Source organism: Esox lucius, chromosome 8 (assembly GCF_011004845.1).
Source record: "Esox lucius isolate fEsoLuc1 chromosome 8, fEsoLuc1.pri, whole genome shotgun sequence".
Lineage (NCBI taxonomy): Eukaryota > Metazoa > Chordata > Actinopteri > Esociformes > Esocidae > Esox > Esox lucius.
The window spans coordinates 6,684,711-6,703,565 of NC_047576.1; the positions used below are offsets into that span (position 1 = coordinate 6,684,711).

General features: G+C 42.9%; 1 protein-coding gene across 2 annotated transcripts; it reads left to right on the top strand.

The window, feature by feature from the left end:
• The first annotated feature begins 6,025 nt into the window (after positions 1-6,025).
• alpi.1 (alkaline phosphatase, intestinal, tandem duplicate 1) lies at positions 6,026-18,606 on the top strand. 2 transcript variants are annotated; one of them, XM_020048749.2, is made up of 11 exons: positions 6,026-7,836; positions 8,305-8,430; positions 9,142-9,257; positions 10,646-10,820; positions 11,928-12,136; positions 12,403-12,537; positions 14,652-14,727; positions 15,169-15,303; positions 16,022-16,213; positions 16,347-16,463; positions 16,821-18,606. In XM_020048749.2, exons 1-11 carry the CDS (start codon positions 7,740-7,742, stop codon positions 17,090-17,092), a joined length of 1,650 nt encoding a protein of 549 aa, XP_019904308.2. In that variant the 5' UTR covers positions 6,026-7,739; the 3' UTR covers positions 17,093-18,606. The 2 variants fall into 2 exon arrangements, with proteins under 2 accessions (XP_019904308.2, XP_019904309.1); XM_020048750.2 differs by having other exon boundaries at positions 6,027-7,836; positions 11,964-12,136.
• The last annotated feature ends 249 nt before the right edge of the window (positions 18,607-18,855 follow it).

The window sequence follows — 18,855 nt, forward strand, 5'->3', positions numbered from 1 at the left end:
CTATGAACAGTTAGCTTTTGTCACTGGCTGTTTGAACAGCTTATTAGCCAGTAATAGCCTTTACCAGTATCTACTAACTTACTGGTCTAATCATAGGAATTGAGCAATTGCTAGAGAGTCTGCCAAAGCTATTTCATTTCATGGCATAAGAACATATTTTTTTCTTTCATGGCATAACAATATACTTTTTTCTTTAATTTGTGAATGACATTGATACAATAACTATGAAGAAAGGTGATGATAACTAATTTGTTCATCAAGTGAAACGACGAGAGAATCGTGGAAATACAATAAATAAATGGCGTACTTCAAAATCCACCACAAAGAGTTGCAAAATATCTGTAAACTGTCTTATTTCAGGCTTACTATAATGTAGTCAGAGGTTTTAGCCAGCAAAGTTTTCGTCTATACGGAATTATTCATAATGCACACTTTGCTTTGTCTGCGAGGAGATACGAACTCGGGACCTATAGTTTACATGTTCGCTTCTCTAACCACAACGCTATTTAACAAAGCATACTCAGTCAGTCAGTCAGTCGTTCAGTAAGAGACATTCGCTCTTCTTGGCCGGCTCCGCTTACGCAGTCCGGCAAAAAAGAGTGAACTTTGTTTTGGCACTGAAAGGGTAAAAACAAATCAAAACCAAGAAGAAAACTGTTGTCTACGGTAGCTCTGAAGAACGTGACATAAACATTTCGCTTAACAACACCACTGACTATGGCAGTTCAGAAGACGTCCTGAGTGAGGATGATGGGGACAATAATCTGTCTGCATTACCCTATACGAGGTGAAAATGTTCAGAATAATTACTTTTTTTTTAAGAGTTATATTTTGAAAACTGTTTATCACATCATGAAATACATGTACATATTTTATTTGGAGACATTACTGTCATGACTTAATTAAAAACTGGCTCAATTCACCCCGCTCTATACAGTATTATTTATTCCAAATAAATAGGAATAGCTAGAAAATGTTTCTAAGATGGTTTATAGTTTGCTTACAAGGATTGGGCGTACTAAAAATGTTTAGGGTCCATCAGTTCCCAAATTAGCTATAAGATCCATTTGATCACCCTGGTCTCTCCACACATCTGTGGTTTAGTGCTAATAGCATAACTAGTGCTCAGTGAAACTTTTTTCAAGCAGCACCGTGTCATCCTCTATAGCTGTAACCATGAACACAACTAGATGTTACTAGTTGAAGCGACTAGCCACGATTTGTAAGTGAACGCCAGAAACAAATCTTGCCTGACCAGTGACATTCCAGCTAAAACTAGAGATACATTTCTGTGGCCTGAGGCTTCGTGTAACCTTTAAAGCCTCTCTATCCCCCGGTCCTTGCCACTATATTATGGCCAATTAGAGCTATTTGAATGTCAAACTTTAAGAACTGAAATCGACAGTAGATTGATCGATGGCATATCTCGCCCGTCTCTTCGCTGCTCTAAGTTTCGTGTGGGACTTTGCCGTTTACAACTGTGCCCAAGTCAAGCCCTCCGATGGCTGTAAATGTTCTGCTCTCTTTCAGAAGCAGACAACTGCATTGTGGCGCTGAGATCAACAGCTCTGCCCATAACTGGCATTACGTCATTTACGACCCTGTTTATTTGACATATCAATATGGATTTATAGCGTCTCTCTATTCAGAGAGCATCCCTCGGTGCCGTGTACAGCCAAAATAGATCAGAGACATCTGGGAGAGGGAATCCACTAATCATTCCAACAGCTCTAAAATATATTTTTTCTCTCTGATCAGTCTCCATATACTGTACAGAATATTGCTCTGTTGCTCTCCCTTACACACACGCACACACAAACACACAGATATACACTAAATCTGTTTCATAATATCACAATCCATCTCTCTGCATCTGCGTTTTGTCTTACCCAATCTTTACCTCACAAACAAACAACGCAAAATCTTTTTAACAATTCACTTCAAAAGAAGAGCAAAGGATTTACGCTATCTTTGAAATATGGATTTGTGGTCTTTCTGTCCTACGCACATCTATGTTCTGTTGACAACCTGAAACTAAACACTGTATCCAGGATGCATAATCTTTTCCACAATTGTTATTTTAATGGGAAATTATGTATAATCAACAATATCACAATGTATAAACTGACAGTATATTTTCGTACAAGTGAATTGCATTCTGGGGAAAAGATTACATGCTCATACAAATAAATCATTTTCCACTGTTAAAAATACACAAGAAACAAACAAAATATCAGTTCAGTGTCTCACAGGCTCACTGTGGAAATTATACAAATTGCAACATAACTTATTGTACCCCCACCCCCCCTAACTGTATGTTTGCTGTACACTATGTTACAGTTACAGTAACAGTACTAGCCTCATTAATACTTCACGCTAATGGCATTAGTAATGTAAAACTGATGTATTTCCATAGCTTACTGGAAAAAACAATGACCATTAAGAAAACCCCATTAAAAATAGTTGTGTTTTGAGTTAGATACATACTGAGGCTTTACAAACCGGCATAATGTGACTTGCAAAAATTCTGTTAACTTTCCATGAAAATCTTACAACCAGGTTAGAATGAGAAATGTGTGGGTTTGTGAACAAATTGTTACAAACAAACGCATTTACTCCCGGCAGCATGACCCTGTTATCGTTATGCTGTACATCAGTTGAGTCAACTTTCCTGGCGTCCCATCAAAACGGGGAGATGTGTTTCGGGGCCTTCAGAACCAGAGTTGCAGTCCACTAACTTAAATTAATAAATCACAATCCAGAGTAATTACATTTGATTTCACTGAACATTTTAACACATTTTAAGAACAAGCCATACAACATAGGCTATGGCATTAGTTAATTTAGTATCGCAGCTATCTGTTTATGGGGGCTCGTGTGGGAGGGTGAACACCAGATTCTTCGCACGTTCTGTATTCTGACATCGTCCCCTTGAAAACGATAGAGGATGGATCACATCAACTCCTGTTACAGGGTCATGCAATAGACATAACGAGAATCATCTTATGAAGTCATTCAGTCGTGCCTCAGCAAGACATACTAAATGGTGTGACTCAGTAAATACGTTGGATTCATTTGATTTTGATCAAAGCAGAACCGCATATGTTTTTCAGATACTTCGATGTGCACCATAAACAATTTATGGTGCACTCTTGGAAGTCGGTCTAGTTTAGAGGGAAAATTACAAACATTTTAATGTAAGCTTGTGTGCATAACTGAGAATAACCACATTTTCCATTGAGTGTAGATGAGGTAGTTTCATTGAGATTAACTTTAAGACCTTTTACAATATTTACATAATTAACATAATGCATGTGCATGTACATGTTTAACTAGCTAGATAAAGTCTTGTGTTGCCAGTCCTTGGTAACAATGAAAAACTGTTCTCGCACATTCTGGAACAAATCACAAGCTTAGGTAGGCGGCGCTGAAACTTTGGGTGGAAATTGTGCTTGTGCAAAATCTGTTGTGTTGTCAAATGTTAGCCCTAAGGAAGCAACATCAAAATCGTCTGAATGTTGAATTTCCAATACCTTCCTGTGTGTAAATTTGCATGCACATTTTCAGATCTCTTAACTGAAGCCATTCAATGAATGTGGAAGAAGTTGTCTGGCTCAAGAAACTAATCAATATAGGTCAGCTCTTCTGACACAAATCGCTAGCTTTTCTTTTTGTTGAAGCAACTTCCTTAATGCTATTTGTATTTGGTGAAGTTTGAATGGGTGGCTTAGCAAAATGTTTTAGCTGATGTTGACAAATCAAACCTAATAAATGCAGCCCATTATCCACAAATCCCTTTAGCTAGATGTACACTGGTACAACATGACCTTATCATCAAAGCATGTCTGCTTGGTTTTTTGGTCATGGAAAAGGAGGGTATGCAGATTAACTTTGATCTGTTTGAAGATTGTATCTGGGCACCCAAGTTCTTTTGGCGCTCTATGTTTCCGTTGCAATTGTGAATAGAAAAGTGTCTTTACATATTGTTTAATGTTGCCCAATGAACTTATTTTCTTTTGGTTTGATGGTCACAGGAAAAAAACTGGTAGACCAGTGAGAAACAGAAGTTGTATAGAAGATGTTAACAGTATTATGTTTGTCAATCAACTCAGTTTGGTTTACCACCTGAGAAAAGTGTTAGCTTGTTCACTAAGTAATGCAATCAGAAAGCATTTGTCTCACTTGCTATGGAGCTCAAAGAAAAGAGAATGTGAAGTTATACTGCACAACAATGAGGCAAGCAGAAACTGGTAGACTTGATTGAACAGGTGAAAATCAAGTATGGCAGTGTTTTTGAACTGCCTGTTCATTCAACCATTTCGAAAACAATGGAAGCCTCCACACTTGATTGCTAATCAGTCAGAGCCGCCGGCTTTTTGAAGTGGTGTGGCATCGCCCCACCACTTTCAGGGCAATGGAGTATCAAGCGCATTCAATGTATTTAAGATTATAAATGTAAAAAACGTTTTGCAATGGAAATAATAAACGTACATTTCTTGCAATTGAACAAACTGAAAAAAATAAATGTCAGCCTGTTTACTCTGTTGAATATAATGCACTACCTCAGTCACAGTGATCTCCGAGCTACAGCCAACTTTGCCTCAGAGGCAGAGCATTGACCACGCCTATCAACCACTCATTGCTTAGTAACACTAATAATCATCAGAATTGAGTCAGTGCAGATGGTTACAACTTTTTTTGCTCATGCTCCCCTATTGCCTGCCTCCTGTCAGGTGAAAACGCAGTCTGTGGAAATGTTATTAGTAAAAAAACAAACTCAAACTCCTCAACTTGTCCCCTATCACAATAGAATTATCATATCCATAACTGACAAACTGCTTTTGTTACATGTAGTTGCCTTAATTTGTAATGTAGCTACACTAAGTGTTAACTAGAGAGCTAGCATACATTACATTATTTGCTAGCTAGCTAGGTAGTATTATGTTAAGCTCACTGATTACATTTGTTTGCCACAGGAAAAAGACAAGTACATGAAACGATCTGCTGCTACCCAAGGCCAAGGGACAATAATTAGGTTCTGGAAATTTTAGCTTGCTTTTCAGGAACTTAATTATTGTCCATTGGCCTTGGTTAGCAGTTTGTTAAATTAAGTTAGCAGTTTGTTAAATTAAAACTGATGACGTGGTGTTGTTTCATTGACATGTGTAAAACATTTCAAAACCTAGCTAGCTAAAAGTTCCAGTCATCTACAATGAAAATATTAATATTTTTGTGAAACCATAACAGATAAATGACTACTAATACGCTAGGATTAATAGCAAATGTTTTCTAGAGCCAACAAAATTGTCCTTCACAGACAGCCATCGTGGTGTAATTGCATGGTGACACCTAGCCACCACCAGCCTGCACAGTGGTAACAAGGCATGATGGATCCATGTTCTCATTCTGTTTAGGCCAAATTCTGACTCTACCATCTGAATGTCTCAACAGAAATCGAGACTCATCAGACCAGGCAACATTCTTCCAGTTTTCTACTGTCCAATTTTGGTGAGCTTGTGCAAATTGTAGCCTCTTTTTCCTATTTGTAGTGGAGATGAGTAGTACCCGGTGGGGTCTTCTGCTGTTGTAGCCCATCCGCTTCAAGGTTGTGCGTGTTTTGGCTTCACAAATGCTTTGCTGCATACCTCGGTTGTAACAAGTGGTTATTTCAGTCAAAGTTGCTCTTCTATCAGCTTGAATCAGTCGGCCCATTCTCCTCTGACCTCTAGCATCAACAAGGCATTTTCGCCCACAGGACTGCCGCATACTGGATGTTTTTCCCTTTTCACACCATTCTTTGTAAACCCTAGAAATGGTTGTGCGTGAAAATCCCAGTAACTGAGCAGATTGTGAAATACTCAGACCGTCAGATTGTCTTGACCAGGACCACACCCCTAAATGCATTGAAGCAACTGCCATGTGATTGGTTGATTAGATAATTGCATTAATGAGAAATTGAACAGGTGTTCCTAATAATCCTTTAGGTGAGTGTATATACATATATTTCAAGTAATCCAGTCAAACAAAAATAATTTTTAATAACATATTTGTAATCAGATGAGGTAATCCTTGTTAAATGTAAACTGTCCTATCCACCTACCGTGCTCTCTACCTGTGCACCCGATACTGGGTGAGTTTCAGTGCCACTCATGTTTTCATGTTCATCCTGACATCTTTGCTGACATCTTTCCCACAGTAGGAACCAGTCCTTCTCAAGACCTCATGATGACAGCCATAATCTTCTAATTATTATTATTTCACGTTATTCTGGTGCCTTAGAAATAAACCTCTGCCTGTAAGACCGTCCTGAGTAAACATGCTTTCTAAGTAAATACTCAAGTGACAGGGGTATAATATGCTTGATGGGGGGACAAACTGTGCTAAGACAGATGGAGCCACTGGCATTTACACTCGTCTTGAGGGAAACCCGTACACTCTTTACATAAGCCAGCGTTCCTTCTCGAGTCCGGAGACAGATCTCTCACGACAATGGGTAGACATGCCTTCACAGGTTCGTGGGCTCCGATGTCTGCTCTGGTATTTTGGTTAGGGGTGTACATGTAAATATAATGACTTGCACATGCACATCTTCCCCAATTCAACTTAATATTCTGCAATCATTTCCCTTCATTATTGTTGTCGTATCACGTAAGGCCCTTCTGCTCTGTTTCCTCTTCCTTTTTTTTTTATTAGGCGCTTCATTAGGTGCACGTGACTAAAAACCACAATCTGCCGCTCAGTGTGAGTCACTGGCGAAGGGACCGAGGTTTGCCATGGTAACCGGGTAACAGGATGCAAGTCGAACAACATTCGACTTTCAACATTAAGACCAAACCCTGTTAAGTCGGTCACTGGTTGCACGAGTCTAGGAACAATGTTGGCACGTCTCACACACAAGCTTGTGTTTTCGCGTATAAAGGGAGAAAGAATATTGACACCACAGGCAGTCTCCTTTAGCTCACGGGGGAAAAATGCAATCCAATTTTCATCCTATTTGCTAAAAGCAGACAGACTTACTGGATTATTAAAACTACAGAGGGTCTCTCACATGCAGACAACACATTTCACATTGTTTTGTTTCCTGATAAATATCCACTTTAAAATGAGTAAAATGGAAATGTGACACTTTTCAAACGTAGGAGGCATGGCTCACAACTCAAAAATGATGTCCCGCAGAATACAAATGGTGAACTGTACATTCTCACATTTGTCTGTTTTTCCAGGGCAGAAGTGAAAAGAGTAATTTGTGATTTTCATTATGTGGATGCCAACACAAATTGGGCAGCCATTTCTCCTTTCTGTTAAATTAACTGCCGCAGAGAAATACACATTAGAGCGTTTGCCACATCAAAGGGTAATTTACATTTCAATAATACACATTTTTAGACAGCAAGCTGGAGAGTGAGAGAGACAGAGAGAGGTGGAGAGAGGGTGAAAAAAAAGATCAAGCCTTTTAAAACAAAAGTACAATTTAAAATCAAAGAGAAGAGAGAGGGGCTCCTTGGAGTGAAGAATGATACTGTGGCAGTATGGTCTTGTGTGGTCCCCCTCACACACACACGCACGCACACACATACACGCACACACTCTGCCTAAGCCTATGAGCTGGCTCGGGCCTTCGCTTGCAACACACCCTGAGCTTTAAAAGGCTGGGCTGGAGGTCTGGAGAGGCATAGTCTCCCCTCCTCCTTAGTGCCGTGTGGGTCGGTGGGAGAGCTCCTCCATCCTCCTGGACAGCGATGCAGACACCATCGCCGTGCGGGGCCCCCGGGCTCCTGCCGCTCCTCCTGGCCCAGCTCCTGCTCTTGACCGCTGCCGGACTGGTTTCCACCGAAGGTAATGTTGGAGGACAGCCGCGGCATTGTCCCTGCTGGTAAAATTAGCTCTGGTCAGGGCAGACAGACGTGTGAATGGGCTCGCAGGTAACCTCCGCCGTGGTTAGCAAGTGTGGTCAAATGTGTGAGTGGAGTGCAAGAATTGTGTGTGTGTGTGTGTGTGTGGCCAATCCAGCTTATGTGCAGTGTTATGACACCCTGGGATGGATGGAGTGTTTGTTTTTCCATGCCATAATGTTCTATTCAGCTTCCTAACACCATCATGACAGCGGACGCCTCTTTCTCCACGGGTAGGATTTGGAGACGTCAAGGTGTTTCTTAGCTGCTTTTGTCCTTTTCGTTCTCCTCAAAACCCATTTTTTACCCCAAAGGTATTCCAATGTTTAAAAGTGCCAGAGGAAAGATGTATTCACAGTTCACTGGACTGTAACATGAAATATTCCGTTTGTTTTTGTTTCTTCCCATATAGCGAATCAGGAGAAAGAGAGGGAGCCAGCCTATTGGAATGCTCAGGCCAAGGAGACGCTCCAAGCCGCGCTGAGACTCCGCCCCCTAACGCACCGCGCCAAGAACATCATCCTCTTCCTAGGGGACGGTAAAGAGCTGGAACCATAGACATACGATAACCAGATGGCCTTTATGTTAAGCATGGCATTATCTGGCATTGCCGAACATGGGGACTTTACTATGTAGCATGGGGATTTCTTTGTCAATTACAGGAGAAAAACTGGAAGAAATCTGTTGCATAAATAATTGGAATTGTAGTTATTTTTTATAGCTGTGAGGCTCGGGCGTGCATCCAACAAATGTGTTTAAAGAGAGTTGAGCTGCTTTGGGATGCACACTTAGAGAAACACTAAGTGCTTTTTGTGTTGAGTGGCAGGATACTCTGTAATTTACTCATGATTTTATTTTTTAGGTGCTTTTCAAGACATCCAAAGTCATTGAACATACAGGGACAAGAAAGTTTGAGAAGCAAAAGCTTTTTGTTACTATTGTCACTTCATAGGCGTGGAGCTTTTGAGCAATAATTTGATTCACTAAATAACAGTTCACTTGTTTGTCTCTTCAGGATGTACAATTTGCTACGCCGACATTCTTGGTCATCCAAGTTTAAATGTCCTAAAATGGATGCCACACCCCAGAGGATTCCATTCTCTAATTGATTGTGATAAGATTAAAGGAGTACAAAGAAGGATGAAGATTGAATTTGATCAATAGCAGAGATGCCATACTAGGTTTCATCTTACGCCAGGGAGATTCAATCCTATCAACAACATCATTGTCATCTTAATCTGTCACTCAGGAATGGGTGTGTCCACTGTTTCTGCGGCTCGCATCCTGAGGGGCCAGATGGAGGGAAGATCGGGAGAAGAGACAGTACTCGCCATGGAGACCTTCCCTTACCTGGCCCTCTCTAAGGTTGGAACGCATTCTAAACCCTCTCACTCACTCAATGCTTTGAATCTGTCTTTCAATACCCATAGTCAACAGTTTAGCGTACTTGGGTTCATACAGGGACTAAAAACCCTCTTCCGGCTTATAGTGTCTTTTGATTTTCAGAGGAGGTGTAGGCTTCAGCACATAGACATGTCTCTAACATGAGACAAGTGATGGATATGCCTAACGCTTTTCCGATCCAGATTGAGTGCAACTCTACAGCTGTGTAGCTCTATGTGGACCTGTTGCTCATCCCAGCAGTGGTCTGAAACCAGACTGGGAATGAATGAGGATAGGAATCAGTGCTCCACATTAGCCCAGATGTTCAGTGGAGACTTGAACAGACTCATGCATCATCTCTGCCACCCAGCCATCGGGAACACCGAAATGGCTGGGTGTGTGTTGGTGTGTTTGTGTGTCTGTGCATGAATTGTGTGCTTTTGTGTTTGTGAATGTGTGTGTTGTGGTGGTGGCTGGGAGTTGTGTGTATCTGTTCATGAATGGTGTTTGTATCTTTGTGTTTGTGTATGGCTGGGTGTTTTGGTGGTTTGATGTATCTGTGTGTGAGTTTGAATATTGTGGTGTGTGTGTGTGGCTGTTAGTTCATTCTGCATGCTTTGTTGTCTTGACATGTTGTATCTTATCCCATTCTACCCCTGTTTAGTTAAGTCCCTTGAGGGGGGGGGGGGGGGGGGGGGGGGGAAGTGTTCCACAGATTAAGTAGAATTTGACACAGGAAATGTAAATGCAACCATTGCGGTAAAATCTGGAAACAGAAGAATTAGGTTGATGATTACATAGATTTGAGAGTTCAAACTTGTAGCCCAGCATTTTCCTCCGATGAGTTCTGGTCTCATTGGGGCCTGTTTCAGTTTCACATTCATAGAGATGCACTGGAATGGAGATGTCAATACCTGACAGTGATTGAATGACCCCAGCTTTTTCCCTATGTTTCCAACACCGATACACTGCAAACACTGCGCACTGTACAATATTATCTTACTTGTGATAAACTTGTTTACAAGGATTAAAAAGTGACTTTGGACTTTGGGCAGTATTTGTTGCACCGTTACTCGTATTGATCCAAACCTCTTGGTAAAACTCCTAGTTGTTATGGTACTTCTTTATCCCTACAGATGCTGTTTCTTAATTTGATCATCCTGTTGTGACACACATTTCTTTCTGAACGGCAAGAAATGCAAACCTGTAGTGAATTCGAAGGTTTTAGTGTAGGGTTATCATTGTAAAATGTCTGACGGCATTTGGAAAATTTACCAAACCCGGTCAAAACATTTTGGTATACAGTATTTTAAACAATACCGTACACCATCTGCATTCCCTAATTTGTGTTTATATTTTGATCCGTACAGACGTACAGTGTCGATAAGCAGGTAGCAGACAGCGCTAGCACGGCTACAGCATACCACTGTGGAGTGAAGGCTAATTCCAAGACCGTGGGCCTCAGTGCCAACGCAGTGGCCTATGAATGCAACACCACCTTCGGTAATGAAGTGTATTCTGTGCTACATCGTGCTAAAGCACAAGGTAAGGTGTACCGCAGTACGAGTGTGCCCACTTTCAACAGACAAGCAAGGCAAAGTCAACTTACAAAATACACCAAAACATACAAAATACGAAAAATGAACAAAAACTACGAAACGTACCAAATACACAAAACATACAAAATACACACACACACACACACATACTCTGTGCTAGACCTCACCGCAGCATTTTATCAAGCTAAACGCACCACCCTCAGCTTGTTAGTAGCACTCAGACAGAGGCATTAACTTGAAATGGATGAGATCCCATGAGGGCAATATCGCAAAACACAGATCGTCTTTTTTGAAAAACAAAATCTTTTAATAGTCTGAAGATATTTCTACATTTTTACAAGGGGTTTTCCAGCTATGATTCCTAAAGTACAGATCTTACTAGTAAGTAAATGTTTTCTAGTCTCAGCACTGGTCTGTCTCATTGACCACCACAGAAGAGTTCTCAGTGCTATCTACACACCCAGTCAATATTTAAAGAAAATCTCTAATTGTTTGTTAGCTAGCTAGGTCTAGTCTACTGCCGATGTCAGGATACAATTTGAGGACACTAGTTAAGAAAAGTGTCCGGTAGAGCCAGGTTAATTTGACCAGGTTCCTGGTTGGAATTAGTTGGAATGGGGGAACAGTTCATTCCAGGTAAACAGTTTATCTAGGTAATAACGGAAACCCTGAAGGCGGAGCTTGGACAATGTTCATGATTTGCTATCTCAGAAACCTTATCTGAAGTTCAAATGTTCAGTCATTATCTACTGCTGTAAACAATAGTCATCCAATAATAAAGGGTGGGGTTATATAGTTGTAAAGGGAAACCCTTAAGTGAACTTTTCATGTAATTAGGTTTTAATTATTGTAGGTAAGGATGAATTCCAGGTCATTTCAACGGCCTGGACACAGAAGACTTTAAATACAGTGAATTTCCCAGACATCCTTGGGGTTGAGTTTGCGGTTCACGCTGACGCAGAAATCCCCTTTAAAATGTAGAAGTTCCGGAAGCATCCGTGTATGTGCCCCAAGATGCTGGCCTGAAATATAATGTGACAAACAAACGTTGTGACATGGACACTGCTCACCCCCCCCCCCCCCCCCGCGGCAGTAATCAATGGGACTTTACGGCACGCCTGTGTTCCAGGGAAGTCTGTGGGCATCGTGACCACCACCCGTGTCCAGCACGCCTCTCCGGCCGCCGCTTACGCCCACTCGGTGAGCCGAAGCTGGTACAGCGATGCCGACATGCCCTCCAGTGCCCGCCGGCAGGGCTGCGTGGACATTGCCACCCAGCTGGTGACCAACGTTGACATTGACGTAAGTCCTCGCCCTGTGGCCTTGTGATACGTAGCGTCATAAATTACTTACATGATGGGTTTAGAGCACCTTCCTGCCCCGCAGAAAGAAATGCCAACCGTAGGTGTGATCCTTTTAGGACTGTATTATTTCCATTGCTCAGTGTTGCATTTTGGGCATATTACACTCACGCGCACACACACACACACACGATTCACAAGTATTTAGGGCGTGCGTCTTTTGCCGTAACTTGTACTAACGTATTCCCATACTGTGTGGGGGAACAGGTGATTTTGGGTGGGGGGAGGATGTACATGACCCCGAAGGGCACCCCAGATCCAGAGTACCCCACTTCTTCATCCCGGAAAGGGGATCGCAAAGACAAGAGGAACCTCATTGATGTGTGGAGGAAAGCGCGACAGGTACTCTCCCACTCTGTCCCCCAGATCAGCTACACATTCAACCTGTAGAGGATTTGCCAGTTAAAAAACATGCCATCTACATATCCCAAAGAGCAAATTCCCTGTCTGAAAGTTGCGATAGCAGATGTTGTCTTGGGTGTAACTCCAGTAAAAACACCTTTAAGGAAGTGCAGTGCAATTTTAGAACACAAAATCTAAATAATACCGGTAAATATTTTATAAAATAAGAGAAGCTGTTTTTCAGTATTTCTGTCTCGGTTAAGATGCTCCTGTAGCGTCTCTGTCTGCTAGAAGGTTGTACACTGAGTAGCCCAGGGTTCGCTAGCTAAGGTCAATGTGGCCCATCTGGAGCACCTGGAGGGCAGGCTCAGTGCAGCTAAAGGTGCGTGAACCCAACCGCTTCACTCTGATCGGTCATATGGTTGTGGGGGGCGGAGCAGCTGGCAGACCGGACGGTGGCTCAGCCTGAGAAAACATTCTGGATCGTGGATCTGTAGGCATGAGTAACGGTCCTCTGGGATGTATCGAATTTCCACCCGAGGTCGAAAGAGCTGCTGGGCCCCGTAACCATTGTGTTGTTGCGGTCAGACCGTTTCTGGTCGGCGCCATCCCCATCTGATTTGTTTCCCGAGGTCAGGTGTCGGTCCTCGGTTTGTTTTTTAAGGACAGGGAGAGGTTATTTAACCAGCACCACACCGCCACGCCTCCTCTCCGAACCTAACGCTGTTGTGTCATCAGCATTCCCATTGAGTTTAACATGGACCTGCTGGAGGAGGGGTGCTGAGGAGGCACCCATGGGAGGGGGCAGGGGGGTGCCTGTATTAAATACCCGCGAGCAGGAGGTGGAATTGCCCCCCACATTACCACCTGGGTGACGACCTATCAGGAAGTCAAGGATCCAGTTGCACCAGGCGGCCTTCCACCCAAGGTTTCCCATCACCCCCCGATTGTGGGGTCCCCCTGCCGCACTTGAATAAGCAGCACTTGAAAACCTGTGGCATGCAGTGGCTATGATGTCACCTGTGGCGGTATGTAAATTGCATTGGGACAAAAGTGTCAGGGATGATGATGGAGGGGATGTGGCTCAGCCTCACAAAGCACCCAATGATGACCAGAGTGAGTGTTACGGTGTTGTAGTCATTTAGCTCAGTCACCTTTACAGAGTGAGTGTTACTGTGTTTTGAAGCTGGTGGGGGAGGGACAACCGACAGGAAAATACTTGCGTTAGTTGGTCCTCTGAGAATGCCAACAGCCCAACGCACTAAAAAGTCTCAACGTTTTGTGATCCAGAGTAGAATCGATCGCATGGATGACCTCTCCATCATTTTATCTTAAAGTGATTACCCAGCACTGTCACAACCAACCCCTTATGACAACCAGTCCACACTGCTGCTATTCTTCACATTTAATCATGTTTTTTGTCCTGTTCAAATCTGCTAAGTAGGGCAGGCTCTCGCCTGTAGGCTCCGTAAGTAGGTTTTGGTTGGCTGCCTAACCTTTCACTGCCGGATATCCTCATAACTGGGTTAGTGGCCCCAGAGCATGTTCTCTGTGTGCCCATCAGTAACAAGACCCAGACTACCAGTGGTGAAACAGCGAATCAGGAAACGGCATAAATAAAAATACAATTATGAAGATTTACCTAAAATGGGTTCCCTGAACCGGAGGTGAAGTCCCTGCCTCAGGTAGCTGCACCGTTGGCAAATGTGGTCGTCTTACCTTGTAACACTCCAGCGCCTCTTTGTGGCATCTTGGGCACCTGTGAGCACAGTCGAGGTGGAAGGCTAGAGAGTGTGTCAAGGCTGGCGTTTGTCAACGTCGCCTGTCCCAAATCCGCTGGGAGTTGTTCCAGTGAAGCAAAGCCTTAATTACAAATTTGGCATCACTAAAATACTGGTGAGAATTATTATATCAAACCCACAAGGCGGTTGCTACAAACTGAACCACCTGTCGTTGTCCGTTGAACATGACCGGAGGAATATACCACATCAACCTTTTCTTTAATCTTTGATTTCCGGTATAAATGCTTGGTATGACAGATTCTGTCTTATCTCTTGACCTCAATGGACTCTACGACTCTCACTGTGTCCTCCTCGATCCATGTCGAGTTTCAGGGCAAGGATTCCCAGTATGTTTGGCACAGAAAGCAGTTTGATGAGATCAACGTCAAGACCACAGATCGTCTCCTAGGTAGGCTGGCTTTACCCACACACACATACACACTTTGGTGGTGGAGAAGAAATATGGATGTAAGAAACATTCTTAGAGTAAAGAATCTGCTGGCAACCATCTGTCGTCCTCCCTGGTTCAAATCCCAAATGTCTTATGGATATTGTGGCTTTTTATGGCCAATTTACGGGTTGAGACTCCAGAAACATCGTCTTCTAACACCGCAATGTCTGTAACCCTTTTTCAAATTGAATCCTGCCCTAAGTAATAAATTATAGACTTTCACAGACGTTTTGACTGGGAGTTGAAGTCTTCTTGATATAGACGTTGCGACTGTGGGACTCTAACATACTGTCATTAACTGTTACCACAAGGTGAAAAACTATCCCCAGTTTTTTTCTCTTTTCCCCCACTGGCATGTCTCTTTCCCCTGGCATGTCTGTTTCCCTCTTGTGGCGCCAGGTCTCTTTGAGCCGAAGGACATGCGGTTTGAGGTTTTCCGGAATGCCTCACGTGACCCGTCCATCGTTGAGATGACAGAGAAGGCAATTCAGATCCTTAGCAAGAACCCCAATGGCTTCTTCCTCTTTGTGGAAGATGAGTACCTCCATTTCATCAGAGCACATACAGTATACATACTACTATACATACAGTACCCATACTACTATACATACAGTACCCATACTACTATACATACAGTACCCATACTACTATACATGCAGTACCCATACTACTGCACATACAGTATCCATACTACTATACATACAGTACCCATACTACTACACATACAGTACCCATACTACTACACATACAGTACCCATACTACTATCCATACAGTACCCATACTACTATACATACAGTACCCATACTACTACACATACAGTACCCATACTACTACACATACAGTACCCACACTACTATACATACTTTGTTTCTGATACAGGCACAGACCGGCTCAGATGAGGAATTTAGCCTGACTGCCTTCTAATCATTTATGATATTGTAATTACTGACTGCAATTGTAGTTGTAACGGCAGCTGAATTGTTTTTTATTAGAAAATAATTACTATAATAATATATATATATATATATATATATATATATATATATATATATATATATATATATTAAATAGTATTGTTTATATTGGGACATCCTAACCCAAGCTCCTGAAATGGTCACCCAAATGTCACAATGACTGATTGGTGTTTTTAGTGACTCACACCCCCCCCCCCCCACACCAGCTCAACCAATCATCAAGCCACACTGTCCACACACTAAAGACACCATCTGACCAGTCCTGTTCTGTCTTCACGAGGGAGAATTGACCACGGCCACCACGACGGCATCGCCAAACTGGCGCTGACCGAGGCCGTCATGTTTGACCGGGCGGTGCACCGGGCCTCCCAGCTCACCAAAGAATCCGACACTCTCACCGTCGTCACGGCAGACCACTCCCATGTCTTCACCTTCGGGGGAAACACGCCCCGGGGAAACCCCATCTTCGGTACACACGTCCTCGGGCCGAGGCGTGCACTCACATCCTCAATGGATGGCGGGTGTCGTATCACTGTTTATTTGCGATTTCTTTCCTGTTCATTTGGGTTTCGTGGCATGAAAGGTCATTTTCACCGTTTAAGGTTTGGCACCCAAGAAGGCGGATGACAGGATGCCGTTCACCAGCATTCTGTACGCCAATGGGCCTGGTTACGTGCACGCCAACGGGACAAGAGGAAACATCACTTTAGTGGATTACTGTAAGTACATTAGGGCGGTTAGGGCAGCGTTACATTAGACTGTGTGTTGTGCCAAGAATTTAAGGCAGTCGAGAACTGATTTCATTTTTAAATCCCTAATCTTGTCCTCTTCAGTTTATCAAGTCGTGAAAAACAAATATCAACCGTTAAATTGACATTTCAGCTTATTTCCTGAGTATATGGGAATGTGTGTGTGTGTGTGTGTGTGTGTGTGTGTGTGTGAGAGAGCTTGCGTGCATGCATAAATGTGAGCGTGTGTATCCGTGGATGTCGCTTTTTCATAAAGGTTTGTAGGGACGTTTGTTGTAAATGTTTGTGTATGAATATGGACACTGACCCAAACTTTCTGGGTGCCAGATGATGAGGAATATATGCAGCAGTCCGCCGTGCCTCTGGACTCTGAGACCCACGGCGGCGAGGACGTGGCCATCTATGCCAAGGGGCCCATGGCTCACCTCTTCCACGGGGTCAAAGAGCAGAACTACATCGCCCACGCCATGGCCTACGCAGCCTGTATCCCGCCCTACACCGACTGCCCCCCAGCCCCGCCCGCCTCGGGCGGACAGACACGCCTCCCGCCTGAGCCGCTGCTCGGCCTAGCCTGCCTCCTCTGGCTCCTGATCAGATGACGACACTGGTCGGGACACGCGTGCCGGGCGCGGGTTTCCGTGTTAGCACGCCCGCGTTGTCCGTGGAAGGTGTGTCGGAACATTGGTTTGGACGGGACGGACGATGGGGAAGAAATGGGGTTGTTAAGTGGGCTCATCCCCAAAGACTGATGAGAAAATGACACACTGTCTGTTTTGATGCAGGGCTGTAACTTTGATTCCTACGTCGTATTGCGGACCACTCAGTGGGGGGGTCTTGACTGGAACTTGAACCCGGGCCCAGAGAGGGGCCAATCTAACTTTCTTGCAGTCATAACGCCAAGTCAAAATAAGCAGATCTCATCAGATTCGTCAAGATTAAACTAGTGCGGGTGACAACTAATGACCGATATTACCAACACATTTTGTTTTAGGACAATGTACTGGAGGTGTTTAGATTTAAAGTGTGTTATATTTTTCATCACCCAAATGCGTTTGAATAATGTTATTTCACTCTTGCCTGGTGTCCCCCATCTCTCTATCCCACCAGCTATCAACCGCTTCTGTAGACATGTCACCAGCCGTGGTACAAGTCAGCTTGGTTTGAACGACCGAATGCGCTAAAACAGCTAATCTGTGTAGAGCAGATGGACTTGAGTCAGAACTCCACTGTTCCCGGAGAAGCACGCGTGACTTGAAGACATAAGCCAATGAAGGGACAGTGGAGATCAAAACATTTCCCAGATACAGACCAAACCTAGTGTCGGAGTGAAAAAAAACTACTTTGTTTGTTCCTCTCATGCATGTCTGACCACAAGAAACCCTACTGTATGACGACCAGCCTTGCAGTCAGAGATGTTTACGATAAACAAATAATAATTTACCTCACATGTTGAGCTGGACGTGTAATATGTTGTGATATGAGCATGATCTGTAAGTATAATCACTATCATACCTCAATTACCCACAAAATTCCAGGTTTGAAAGCGTGGGGATTTGAGGACACAGGGCATTTGCACACACATGACATAATACACCATTTTCATGGAACCTTTTTGGCTCTAAAGCAGAATTTTTACAACCGGTTACAAAAAATACATCTTTATGGGGAAATACATAAAATAAAGTGGAATGAAACACTGAAAGCAATCCAAAAATGTCTGATTACAGTTTTGGACAGGTTACAGATTACATTCAGGACGTAATTTACCCAATCCTGTTCTTAGACCGCGGCTAGACATATTCTGTGTCCTTGGATTGGACAACAGCACATTATACATTTACCAGGTGTTTTTTTTTTTTTTTACCATGTTATTAATTTGAATGGTTGGCTTGCCCAGTGGGGACGAGGTTAAATGTTGTCCTGTTTTTGTTCTATGTACAATGTCTACCAGTAAACAGAAATTACAAATAAACAGGAAGTCAACGGCGAAAAGATTTTAGGTTGTTTTATACCTTTCTGTTATAATAATTCTCAGAGTGTGTAGCATTATACTCATTTATTTAAAAAATGAATCTATTTTGTATGCAGACCTTGTTCGTGTATTTTTTACATTTGTAGGAAATTGTTTTGAATATTTCAAAAAAATAAAACATTCCATTGGTTCCTTTGCGTCCTCCATGGCTCCAATTCAAATGAATTAATATGTTTATTCATGCCTGTTCAATTGGTTATCTGTACAGTCACATTGTATTACTGTCCCTGTTATCCGTGTGTCTGTTGCTCAGGTTCCAAATGATGGTATCCCATGAAGGGTTGATAAGAGTGTGTGTGTGTGTGTGTGTGTGTGTGAGTGTGAGAGAGG

Bases quoted from the DNA above. Each gene is read 5' to 3' on its own strand.
- alpi.1 (XM_020048749.2), top strand. From the start codon at position 7,740: ATGCAGACACCATCGCCGTGCGGGGCCCCCGGGCTCCTGCCGCTCCTC. The intron at 7,837-8,304 runs GTAATGTTGGAG...CTTCCCATATAG, and splicing joins CGGACTGGTTTCCACCGAAG to CGAATCAGGAGAAAGAGAGG. The intron at 12,137-12,402 runs GTAAGTCCTCGC...GTGGGGGAACAG, and splicing joins TGACCAACGTTGACATTGAC to GTGATTTTGGGTGGGGGGAG.